Genomic DNA, 13,630 nt, shown 5'->3' with positions numbered 1-13,630 from the left:
TCAAAAAGCTTCTAATCTTTGTTGCAGTGGTGGCTGCAGTATGTCTGTCATCATGTGACACCAAGCCAGAGGTGGAGGTGACCTATATTCACCAGCAAACAAAAACTCTCATCTCTGCGAGTGTATTAATAGAATATGAAAGTCATGAGAAATAAATTGCATGTGACCAGATCGAGCGTTAGATATTAAAGCGGAGATTATTGTATATTGTGTTTCGTCTGTGTTAATCTGCGTTCGTGCATGGCTCTTTGTAATTTTATTATAACCGCTCTGATTTGAATCTGATGGATAACAGGTGCCGGTCTTTGTCTCTCGGATTATTAACTTCTACACCAGACAGTGCCGACTCCGCAGAGCAAAAAGCTTGCTGATCTTGCATATTCCTTTTTGCCTGCTTAATCCTCTGAAGTCAACTTGTGAGCAGCTGCCAACAGATTTCGTATGCAGCCTGTCGAGCCTCAATAAATAGGCCTTTATTTGACCTGGACTCCGGTGTCCTCTTATCTTAATGTATTCACTCTTTACAATAAGGTGTCAGTGGCAGTTTTCTCTCCCCTCTTAATCAAATGATCTCGGGGAAGAAGAGAAGCATTTATTTTGGTGGCTCCTTTGAGGTGGCGACTTGTTGTAGACTGAGACAGATCAACACGACACAGTCACATTTCTCTGGAGCACAAAAGCCTCGCCGCACCAGGGTTGACAGCTGGTTGGCATGGTGATGACAGCATAAGTGGGCTCCATTAGGGTCGAGATGAGGGGCGGCTCTAATAGCTAATGAGAGGACTCACACAAACCTGGCCCTTTGAGCAGGCCTCTGCACTCTTCTGCTCGCTTTCACCGCAGTGTTTTCAACTGAACAGGATAGCCACATTGGGGGGCCAGGAGATGCAATCTACTAATTCTACAATCTTGCAAAACCTTACACCCCTTCAGGGAGGCCCCGTGAGCGCCCGGGTAATGCCTGCACTATCTCTGCCCCTTGCTGCCTCCCCAGTTCTCACCAAAATGAGTCATGGTATGAGTGGGTGACAGGACCTGTCACATTGCCAGACATATGATCTCCACTGCTAAAGAGGAGAGAAAGTCCTCCACTCCTAGGAATGCACAACCCATTAAAATGTTCTCCTCTTCGATCCGTCGCCTCTTCCCAGCCCACAGATTTTGTGGTGTTTGGATTAAGTGTGTAGATAAAGCGGCTGATCACCTTTGGGCGCCAGCAGCAGCAAGCCAGAGCACACAACATACCTCAATGTGTCACCTATATAAGAAATTTACACCTAGAATTTTGATAAATTATTCACAGCCTGCAAAACAGAGATAGCAAACATCAAAAAAATGAATTTCCAACATACCTGCCTCAGTTAAAAAAGAAAATCTAAATCTTTAGTCAACAGACAGCGTCAGAGCCCAAGAAGACTTCTTAATTCTCCAGCTTTCAAGGACACTTTCCCAGTAAAAACTCCATCCTCAGAGCCTCGTGCTGAAACACTTCCTATTATTGCAGCACAAATAAACAAGCCTGCTGTAAATGTTCCAGATGATGAGATGGATCCAAAAAAGCCCAGCTCTCATTAGTATGGCAGGAATCTAACCTGGGCCTCATTATCTGATCTGCTACAGTTCAAACATAGAATTTAAATGACAGAGAAGGTGAATGGTGAAGTGTTTGTTGGCATTATTATTATTCAATCATTTATTTTTGGATCTGAAACCTACAGTAACTAATATTTTGGTCACTTGGGTGCAGCAGAAACTATTTGTGAACATAACAGACATACAATATTATTTTTCTTGATGGTAAGTGCATTAGCAAACACTTGTCTATTTACACACCGAGAAGATATGGAGCAAAAATAGATTTATGATCAACATTTATGATCTGCTACATTATGAACCATCCAGACCTCTCAGGTCGTCTGGGATGGGTCAGCTTTCTCTGCATAGTCAAAACTAAACAGCAGCGTTCAGTTTTTATGCACCAGAAACTCCCAGAAAGCTGCAGGTCCGCTGCAACTCTCAATACTTTAAAGGGGCTCTGTGCAAACTTCAGAGCATATAAGTTGTCTGGACACAGTTCTCAACATCGAGGTGGCTAGCAGCTTACAGTGCCCACTACATTAACAACACTATTAAGGTGCCCCAGGGATGAGTCCGAAAATGAGTTAGCATTTTAGCACTCCCAGTTCCTTTGTTTTGAAGTCAATTTGTTTTTTGAACGCTTGAAATAAAGTCTGTGGTTAAGAGACTGTCATGTTTTGCTCTACGACATAAAATGCGTCATTCCACAAAAATTAAAGGGCCAGAACCAGTTGTTGCTGGCAGCTGTTTCGCTCGGCAGCCATGTCCCAGCAGGGATAGGCCCGTTTTTAAAACACTTAATTGGGCCCAGATTTGGCAACCATCAACGGGCCAGGACCCGCTTTAGTGCTGGTCACCGACTCATCCACCTGCCGTTTGTCAGCTGGAATAGACCTGTATCTGTAATACCCACATCTGGGCCAGATTTGGTCACAATTAAATGGGCCAAAACTGGCTCACATTTGGTACCATGGAGCCAGAACACAGCCTCAACTGGGCCAAGTCCTATAGCTACCTGGGTAAATACTCCACTCATTAGTTTTGAAGCTCTCATGTCTTAAAAAAGGTGGCTAAATGAGACCACAGAACATCATGCCATGTCATCATGCCGAACATGGCTTTACAGCAGCAGTGTTGTGGGAGTGTCGTTAAGTCCTGCGACCATGCTTTGTAGTTCATTTATAGCCTAAGGTCATCTTTTTACCTCTGGTGATCTCATTTAAGCTTCAAAAATCATAAAAGTGGTGTTCATTTGTGAAGATTATCTTGATGAACAAAACATGGAATTATTAGATGTTTGTTTGCCACAGAGCTTATTTTCTGCAACAATCCAAAATCCAATGTAAACATCCCACTGGCTTTTTAACAAAGGAACCAGGGCGACGCTAACTTTCATGTTAGCCTACAGAAAAATGGCATCTCTGAAGTACTCTATAATGGCAACATGCCAACAGAGCTAACAGTGTTAACCAGGGGGGTACCAGAGGATGGATGCTACGCTTCGACAATGACAACATTGTCCTGATATTAGGGGTTCACTGCCATACGAGTGCAGTGCAAAGCCGCAACGATAAGCTAATTAGCTAGCAGAATACACAGATGCACTAACACAGCTGTGAGGCTACAACAACAAAACACAGAGAAGCTCAGACAGACACAGAGGAAGTGTGAGTTTCTCTGCTCAGGATGCCATTACTCCACTATATATATATATATATAAATAGTGGTAGGCTATATTATTGCTCTAAGTGTTGCTTTCAGAACGTCTAATTCAAAACAGAAGACTTCTGTTTGCTGCTGTCTGATTTTTATCCTTGAATTTTATACTGGCCTCAATCTGTTTTTATTTTCTATTTCATTGGCTCTTGAATGAGCAATTTTATTGTATTTAAATGTCCTTTTATAATGTGTTTCTTTTGAACTTTTAATGTTTTATGTAGCACTTTGAGTTGCCCTGTTGCTGAAATGTGCTATTTCAATAAACGTGCTTTGCTTTTCTTCTTTTTGGAGCTGTGTTTTGGCCACCTCATAAATGTTAAGTCCAATATTCACTGTCTTTTTGTTCTATTTTTTGATCTCCACTCAGTCTCGGGGGAATTCTTGGGCTCTTTGGGCTGTTTTAGCAAGTTGCTAACCTTGTCTGACTGCAGTATGATGCTGAGCAGTGACAACAGCTGTACGGAGCATGTTATGAAGGTGGTTAGACTGAGCCAAAAACAGTTAAGTTGCAGGCCTAAAAAAACAATGAGCTGAAAGACGCTATATATAGAGGCTTTGTCTGAGAGGAACAGCAGAGCCAGGTAATAACTTCGTGTGTGTTCTTCACTGCAAGACACACCTTTGACATTCTCCTCCGTGACACTGTCTTGAGTTCTGAAAAGTGGTGGGACAATCCCCCCCCCCGCCACCTGAACTTTCACATTAATCCCCAACTGACATCGATGGATTATGTGCACCACTGATCCCGCCAACACACACACAGTTTGACCCGCAGTGTTCAGCAGAGGCAGTTGACAAAGATGTGTCATCTCTGTCGTGCGGTGGAGGAGACGACTGTAAATACCAGAGAGCTAGCGAGGATATGGGGTAACCAACAACAGCCAAAGGATCGAGCCGTAACCAACACAACACACTCTCCTCGCTCTCATCAATCACTTATCAAGGCTTTTGCATTTCTATTTATACCCCCGCCTGCATTACATGGCACTGGAGAACAGTGTGGGCAACATTAATGGAAATTATATTTGGTATAGATGCGAGAATACTATATTAGGTGGTTTAGAATGTGTTAAGACCAGCTACCTTTGTCTGACCTGAAGAAGTCAAACAAGAGCCATTAAAATGATGGAAATACTCAAATTTAAAGGAACAGCTTGACATTTTGCGAAATGCCCTGACTCACTGCCTTAAATTATATGAGAAAATGGATACCATTCTCAAGTTTTTAAGGTAAATATGAGGCTACAGCCAGCAGCTGGTTAGCTTAGCATAGCATAAATACGGGCTAACAGGGCAAAAAGCTTGCATGGCTCTGTCCAAAACTAATGAAATCCACCCACCAGCAGCTTTAAAGCTCACCAATTAACACAGGGTATCTAATTTGGAGAGTGGTATCAATTTTCTCATCTAGTTCTTGGCTGGAAAGCAAATAACTGTAGGGTAGAATGGGGTTGGTCGTCACACTATTTACTGTAATTTGGACGCCTCAAAAACGGTATCGTTAATAGATTCCCTTTGAGTGTTTAACGGAAGCCTAAATTGTGTGCTTATTATGGTCTAAAGATATGAGCTGGTAACAGGCTGTTCTCATAATGAAAAGTAATAATGCACCCAAATTTGTACATATCCCATGTCATCATGAGCCAGTAATTCCTGCATTACCCACATTTTTTCGAGGGCTGCGATCATGTGATCAATGTGCTGTCAGAAGAAGAAGAGAAAGTAGTCCTGAGTGGTCATAAAGAGCAAGATTGAGGTGGTGGATGGGTCACCAAACCATGGACTTTCCCCCAGGACTTTTCCCTAGGAGACATGTGTCCTGAACCATGTGAACTTCGAGTGAACTTTAAGTCATTTTAAGGTGCGCCTTTACTATGTTTCTTTTCCTAACTCTAATCTCTGTAACATAAATAACGTAACTGTACATTAACAGGCGGCAATTTGCTCAAATGGGTGAATATAATATATATAATATAAAATATAATGTAATCATGTCATAACATTACTTGTGGTGTACCCCAGGGGTCAGTATTGGGACCAAAATTTTTCTATTGACTAAAGATTTTGATTTTCAAAAACATTAAAATTTGTGTTATTTGCAGATGATACCACTATTTTATGCTCCAGAGATAACAGCTGCTTTTGATGGAGATCACAACAGAAATGAATAAACTGAAAAGATGGTTTGAGAAAAACAAAATGTCGTTAAATTTGACAGAGCGTGTCAAAGAGTGTGATATCTAATAAATGTGACAACCAACCCCATTCTCCCCTATTTCCCAAAATGTCAGACTAATCCTTTTAAGGGAACCAGTACAACAGAATCAGGGAGATGGGAACTATGAGGCCTTATCTCATGCTTTGAGGAAAATTGACATACATGAGTCATAACCAAGAGAACAAATAGGTGTGAATGCGTAATTTTACAACACGCATGTTTAAATTACTTTGACACGCCCACAAAAATCTACCCACAGCATGTTTTTTAAAGCAAGCTGACACAATTATGGTGCATGGAAGGGGGTATGAGTCATAACTCCAAAAAAAAAAAAAAAGTCCACATGTCCATCAGTCTGACAATATTTGTAATAACCTGCTATTACAAAATTAAATTACATGACAGCATGACTGGGAGTCTGTTCATACACTGCATGAAAACAGTTTTGAGCTAATTACTGGGTTCATTGGTGCATTCAAAGCAACTCGACTTGAACACTTGAACACAGCTCCAGAACGAAAGCGTGTTTGCGGGTCACATTCATCATAGCGTACAAAAAACATGATTGGCTGGAAAGAGGTCACATGAAAAGATAAGCATAAACAAAGACGTAAGATCCATGAATTAATTTAGAAATGAATGAATCTTGTAAGATTAGTCCGTTTAGGGATGGTTTATATTTTTATATCGTTGTTCTATATGAACACCTCATCTTCACCTGTATGGTTTTTTGGTGAGTGGTTCGCTGTATTTTTTGTTGACTGTGCTTTTCTTTGTTCGCTGTGATCATCTTAATTCTAAGTTTGTGCACTTTAAGTTGCTTCCTTTGCAGTAATAAATTTATTTGACATATTTCAATCTTGTGTTGGCATGTCAGACAGGTTAACCAGGCCCAGCCTCAGCCTCTCAGCGACTTTTTGTTTGTGTCCTGCAGTCACTACAACAGACGTAGGATCCATATTTTGCTCTCCTGACCATGTTGGGAAACGAATTAAATGAGACAGTGCAGGCTAAAACCAATTGAAAGCATCACTAAATGCTCAAATTATTGCACATTGTGCTACTTTTTAGCATTGCTAAACGTTCATTGTCCAGAGGGCAAAAGTATCGTATGAACTGTCATGAATCTGGCAACGCTGGTTTCAGTGTAGGATCTCCAAAGTTTACCATCAAATAATAATTCTTGTGTGCTCCACTCATGTTTGCTCATTTGTCCATATCTTTATTTTCTTTGACACTATCAGACATCTACAGTTAAAACACAACATTTGGCAAAATACAATGATTTGGCAAAAAACTTGTACTGATTGACTCACTGATCATTTCAGTGAAACTGGCAGAAAATGAGCATTTCTGGAGAAATCGTAATGTTCAACCACACACAAAGATTTCATCCCACTTGGTATACAGTGTTTTTAAGTAACCCTGGCGAAATCAGTGCCAGGTCAGACAGTATCCAGAGACATCTTGATTCACTCTCTGGTGCTGTGACACGCTCACAGACTCAGACAGGGGGTGGGGGTGTTGGGCAGAGAAGCCACGGCTCCCCGTGTTTGTTTTTGTGCAAAAAAGAGAGAAAGGGAAAGAGACAGGGTGAAAGAGACGGACAACACGAAGAAAATAAAACAACTTTTGTTCCTTAAAGTCACCAACCACATTTGACAAGAAACCATTGTATTCATACATGGACTGTACATTATGAAACCATGAGTGGCAGTTTCATAGTTAATCAGTGGGACAGCCGAGGTCTTGGATGACAGTTTCTGTACTCACAATAGCTCCATCTAAAGACAGCCACCAGCACAGTGAGTCACACAACTCCACATGAATAAAAGTGCTATATCTCTGCTGCATTTTGGCACGACTTTTTCAATCAGGTCATGCCAACAAGATTACCAGCTAATAATAATAAAAAATAAAAGTGTAAAATCGCCTCCCTTGATGAAAACGTCCACCTCACAACACTAAAACCATTGTCTCTGAAGCTGGTTATCCTTTTCAAGTGTCGCTCTCTCTTCGCTTTTTGAAGCACCAACGTTACCTACAAAGGTGCAGCGCTTTTAACTCACTGCCCGACAACACTTGCATGTTATAAAGAGATTTGAACATTAAAAATATATACAAGTTTCTTTTCCCCATGAATGCAAACACTGCTGGAGCTCCCTCCGTCTGGTACAGGAATGATCTGTGTTAGTTGGTTGGGTCCAGGTGATGATTCAGTTCACTACGAGGTTTATATACAGGTTTCACTATATGGTGTTTGGAACCATATTCCATAAGAAAAATAATTGACTTCATCCTAATTTACATCAATGGTCCCCTTGACAGTGAAGAAATATCAAAATGATAATAACCTGAAACATGTTTTTGAGTACTCTGACCAAGAAGACGCCGGCTCATCTTGCATAAAATGTTGACTTGGTTTTGCACAGTTCGTTCTGTTAAAAACTTAACCGTCATGTCAATAGCTGCTGAGTGCTGCTGAGATGCATTGTTCAGTGGATTTGCTGTTCTGACAACATTTAAACGTGATATCTACAGATGCTGATGCTTTTCGTTGTGTGATCTTGAGTGGTGTAGGTTGTAAACAGGAGTGTAATAATAAAAGAAAATGTCTTTCACATGCAACCTCTTACTCCCAAAACAACACTGTGATGATTCAAAGACAGAAATATGAATAGTCTTGCAGTAATTGTGAACTTTTCTCATCTTTCGCAGGTCCCAAACATGTGGGCAGATCTCTTATTCACACCCACTTCACCTGCATGTTAATATCTGCTTGAAATGGTTGAAAATATCAGTGTAAATATTAAATGTCACATTGTGGGATGACAGTACAGTACGCACAGCAAAGTAACGTCAGTAAATTTGTGCATTTTGTGCTCTTTCCCTTCCCTGGATTCAATTAAAAACTACATATCAAATCAGAGTGCAACATAATGAGGTGTCTAGGAGTTTCATATTGCAGTACAGCGGCTCTGTACTGTACTATCATCGTCCACACGGGATCCCACTGCACTGTGACACATCACATGTGACAATGAACAATTCACAACATGATTAAAATAGTAACCTCCCTCTCACAGAGCAGAGTCACATCTGCTGTCGGAGACTACCGGGGTAATGATCACAATATGCCATCTACGACCGCATTAACACGATGTCCGTCCGTCCTGCTGTACATATGTAAAGATCGGTGACAGCTGCAGTGCAAATGCAAATTTACAACAAATAAAAAGTATGGAAAAAAATGACAGCTACATAATTCCAAAAATACACAATATGTACATGACACAATTGAACTACTTTCACTTTTTGAGTTCAGTAAACACTGCATAGGTGACTGCATCACTAGCACAGATGAGATTGTTGTTTTTTTTTAATCATATAATGCCTCACTTGAATAAATATTACATAAATATTTGCACTTTTTATGTCAGTCTCCATCTGCAGCCAACACTATTCTGATGTCCGCTTCATGAAAAGGTAAAATTTTGAGAGAGAAAAAATCAGCCTTGCATCATGAATGTTATCTGTTATACAGGAACATCCATACAATCAAGCATTCACACTAATAATAGCACAAAAACATAAAAAAAAAAATAGCAGCAAATGTCGTCATGTTAAGCAAAACATGGAAATAATAACAAATGTAGTGCATTTGCAATTCATTAAAAATAAATAGTAAATGAATAACACAAAAGGCAAAGTAAGGCTTGGCAGAATTGGCTTGCAGATTAAAATAAAACAAGATGGATGTCTCACTGGGCCACTGAACCAATAGAAAACATCATTCGGGAGCTCTGGACAGAACAGTAATGAACCTTCATGTTAACCAAAGGACAAAAATCTTAAAGCACAGCCTTTAACAACAAAACAAGCACTGCATAGCCCTTCAAAGCACTATCCGCCCCAGTACCACTTGTCAAGGTTATTGAATGCCTTGTACTCCTTGTGCCTACGCAGGTAATCACAAGCCAGGCATGTGTGCTCTGCCCAGAAATAGGCCTTCTTTACTTTAAAGTGCCGCCTCCACTCAAAGTACCTGAGGTACATTTCCTCGTTCTTGTCCAAGAGCAGCAGGTAATCGGCCAGCTCCTTGGGCGAGGTGAAGTCGTCCACGTGGATGAAGGCGTCTCCCTGGATAAAGTTCTCATAGTTCTGCCTGGGCGGGCCAAGAACCACTGGCACTGTCCCCACAGAGAGCGGGTTGTAGAGTTTCTCAGTAATGTAGTCTTTGTGGATGGAGTTCTCGAAAGCCAGGTAGAACTTGCAGCTGGCAATGGTGGGGAAGTAGTCTTGGTCAGAGATGTACTCCCCGAAGGCTTGTCCGTACGCGTGAACCTCAATGTGTTTGTACAGCTCATTGTAATATTTCACCCGCACGTGGTCCTGGTTCCAGTTGCTCACAATCCAGCAGATCAGCTTGTTCTTGCTGGGTGGGACGAAGTCCTCCTCGCCCTCCGCTGCTACAATGGACCCATAAGGCACTTCAATGTCAGCATCCTGACGGTAGTTGAGAGTCAGATTGAACAGGTTCTCGATCCCAGGCAGCTGGGAGGAGTGCGACGGCGACTCCAAGTTCATCCATATCCACTTCTGGAAGGATGGTCGCTGGAGCGGTGGCAGGTTGGACAGGTCAGTGCAGATGTCTCGGTGATGAATGACGACCCCATCTGACTTGTTGTAGAGGTTCCTGTCCGCTGTGATGAAACAGCCGTCGATGTTAAAGAGAGAGCTGCACACGCTCAGGTCGTAGGTTTGTCCGAAGGGCCAGAGCCAGATCAGCACGGTCGTCACGTTTTTATCGCTCTTGGTGGAGAAGAGGTTCTTGACCCGGTCTGTGGATACTGTCGACTCTACGGGACCCGATAACCAGCTGGTGGATGGTTTAAAATACATCAAAAACAGAGTCACAAAGCATCCCAGTATGAAAGTGCCGAGCAGAAGGGGTCGTAGGATTCTGTGAAAAGGTGCAGATGGCATACTCTGTCCTGGAAAGGGCACAGAGGAGAGAAAAAAGTCATGATCGACAGGACACAGCATCCAGACTGATCATCTAATCATGCACAGGTATTACCACCAGCACACATTACCATCAAGTGTCTATGGTGCCTATTATAACGGATCATTGACTCTGAGCATCATTTGTGCCTCAATTAAATACAGTTGGCTGGTGAGCATCTGCATGTGAACACAGTGTTCCTATTCTTGCTCTAATACATGAGTATGCACCCCGCTGTGCTTAAGGCAACCCACTAGTTTGGATCAATACTCATAAAGAAAAATGTGTCGCCTCCTCGGCCTCATTAAGGAACAAACCTGGTGGATTTGACTGAATGCTGAAATCCAAGCAAGAGTCGAGGTCGCGGGAGTCGGAGGGAGCAGTTCCTACATTGGGTCGATGTTGGGATCAATCTTCTTTGTGATTCAGGGCTCGTAGACAAACAAAAAAAATTGCAGGTCACGGCCAAGAGATGCTCCTTTCGCTCTCGACGCAGGTTAACAATGATCCTTAATGATCTAATGAGGTGTGCTTGATCTTGAACGTACAGGTCTTCTCAGTGACGCCTCCTTTATGTGAGCAGAGAAAGAGAGAATCAATTAGGGGCTAGAGAATCTGGAGACTGCAGAAGGAAGCATGCAATGAACTTGCAGAGCTTTATTTTCACAAACAAATCTTCTAAATTAGCTGGGAAGTAAAATGAAAACACAAAGATAATTGCAAAATTCATCAGGGATGTTATTTCAAATTTCCCAGTTAAGCATGGATGTAAGCTTCCAGTTATTAGTTTTTGGCATACACGATGTACTGTAAGAGAATGCTGCCATCTTAAGGCTGAGGAGAGTAGAAAGGCCCCCCGACTCTCTGGCTCTCTAGGGCTCAGTACACCTGCATGTTGCATAAAGAGGCCATACAGCAGAAATAGATCTCAAGAGGTGACTTTTTTTAAAAAAAATCCACACTATACTGAAGTGGATTTAATCAGTGAGACAAGCTCCAGCACTCATTTTCCTCGTGTCATCGTCCAGTGTGACATATGGGGAAAGATACTGGCCTTATGTACGACAGCACGCCCTCATCTCGCCCATCTGTGACCCAGGTACAAAGATCCGTACTCAAAGGCCACATGATCAGGCGCCAGATAAGTGTATTCCTTTTAAAGGCTTGTGGTATCAATACATTTTCATGCATGCAAATCCTCTTACACACTTGTAACATGTTTGCTGTGTGCAGCAGTGATAAGCTCTTTGCCTCAGAGGACGCAGCATACCTTCATACGTCGGCATCACAACACAGTATGGACTCAGAGAAGTGTGCAGAAGTGCAGAGATCAAAATCAGGCCTATTAAATATGCAGTGTGTGGTAAAGTTATAGTGTCTCCATGGTGATGGCGCTGAGGTCAGAGCATTTAATAAGAGGGCTCACACACTCATGATTCCCCCCCTCTCCTCTTTGCATCTCTGCGCCAACAAATGAGACCTGAGCGAGACGTGCAGCTCAAGCATCCACTCAGATTTTAAACAACATAACTGGGGTTTTGTCAAATGCATTGTGATGTATTTGGGACACGGGGAAGAGCACCGCATGGGTGAGTAGTCTGCAGCGAGGCTACGTTGGAAATGACTGGAGAGGAGGCAGGGGATGATTAAAAAAAAATGCAACCACAGATTTTGGTAGCATCACTCTAATGCATCAAATCCCTGATGTGGTTTTAGTAACAGGTAGGCTAAAGGGCAAACGGAGAGGCTGCAAAATGGCATTTCTCCACCTAATTTCACTCTGATTGATGTGTTTTGTGTAAAGCAGGCCACAGCACTGATTTTGAAAGGACTCTCCATCCCAGGTGAGAATTAATTCCCAGCCAGCGAGCACTGAAGGTCATTTTAAAAACGTGATGCTATATAGTCGAGCCACTGTGTTAAAATGGTTGTCTTTAGGCGTGACACTGCATCCAAGTTGATGAGAATATTGAGAGATTCACTGGGATATTTTCACGGCACCCTTTTGCGCAAAAAACGCGCAGAATATAAATAATAGCGTGGAGGATGCTGCTGGAAAATGTACAGTAGTGCCATGCAAAATCACTGGAGAAAAACCTTTATATCCACATAAAGTGCAATGCATTGACAATATACAAGAAAATATGCATGTAAGAATAAACACCTCGAGGAAAATGGGAAGGAACCAGTCAGTGTTTTTACAGTGAGAGATCGTTTCTAATTAGCCGGCGAGGATTTGCCGTCAAAAGCAGGTACCGCTGCTCAGCCATGGGGTGCAGGGAGAGGAAAAAACACACAGCCATGCATTTCACTCACCATCTCGACAGGCGTGAGTCAAAATAGCCCTTTCTTCTCATTTCCTCCAGAGGTCCGTGTACCCTTTTTTCAAAGACACCTTGCAACATACGGAAGATGCGGATGCGTTTGGAATAGAAAATCGCGCCCGTCCGCCGTATTTGCAGGAATAGATCCGGATGAGCCCGCATCCATCGTCTTGATCCACAAAAATGATACCTACTGTAGCAATGTGCGCTGAATTTTTCCCTCGCTGCTGCTGCTGCTGCTGCTGCTGCTGCACACCGACGCAAAGAATGATGGCTGCAAAATAAAAAATAAAAAATAAATTTAAAAAAAAATTGGCGGCTACCCGGTCAGCCTGCACACTAAATTCATGGCTCGGTGTGTGAGGACGCCATGTATGCTCAGTGATGTGATGCGATGTGGAATAATTCCCTGCTGGCTGCCCATGCGCTACCTTGCTCTGTTTACGGTCAATGCAGCTGCAGGCTGTGGCGGAGCTCCAGTGCGTGTGTGTGTGTGTGTGTGTGTTATGTGTGTGTGCGTGTGTGTGATGAGATTCAGCGTTAGTGCATATTAAACTTCAATCATCTGCTGAAGGCTCTCCTTTGAATAAGCAGGTGAATCATCGCTGCTGCGGATCAAAAGGTTTCCCCCCTCGTGGCCTGTATCGTCTCCTTTGCCTCCTAACAAAATAATGGGAGCTCTATGTGGTACATGGCTGCCTTTTAGTGATGTAGTGGTAAGCCAGAGCCTGAACTATGAACCGCCAGTCACTGATGATAATGCACCACAGCCACTAACTAGAAAAC

General features: G+C 42.5%; 1 protein-coding gene across 2 annotated transcripts; it reads right to left on the bottom strand.

The window, feature by feature from the left end:
- Positions 1–6,716: 6,716 nt before the first annotated feature.
- On the bottom strand, positions 6,717–13,630 carry fut9a (fucosyltransferase 9a). 2 transcript variants are annotated; one of them, XM_033643637.2, is made up of 4 exons: positions 13,276–13,623; positions 12,837–13,118; positions 10,838–11,089; positions 6,717–10,509 (listed from the first exon to the last, which is right to left on the bottom strand). In XM_033643637.2, exon 4 carries the CDS (start codon positions 10,499–10,501, stop codon positions 9,419–9,421), a length of 1,083 nt encoding a protein of 360 aa, XP_033499528.1. In that variant the 5' UTR covers positions 10,502–10,509; positions 10,838–11,089; positions 12,837–13,118; positions 13,276–13,623; the 3' UTR covers positions 6,717–9,418. The 2 variants fall into 2 exon arrangements, with proteins under 2 accessions (XP_033499528.1, XP_033499527.1); XM_033643636.2 differs by having other exon boundaries at positions 12,837–13,630.

The sequence above is a fragment of the Epinephelus lanceolatus genome, chromosome 15 (assembly GCF_041903045.1).
Source record: "Epinephelus lanceolatus isolate andai-2023 chromosome 15, ASM4190304v1, whole genome shotgun sequence".
Taxonomy (NCBI): domain Eukaryota; kingdom Metazoa; phylum Chordata; class Actinopteri; order Perciformes; family Serranidae; genus Epinephelus; species Epinephelus lanceolatus.
This window is presented reverse-complemented; position numbering and strand designations above follow the sequence as displayed.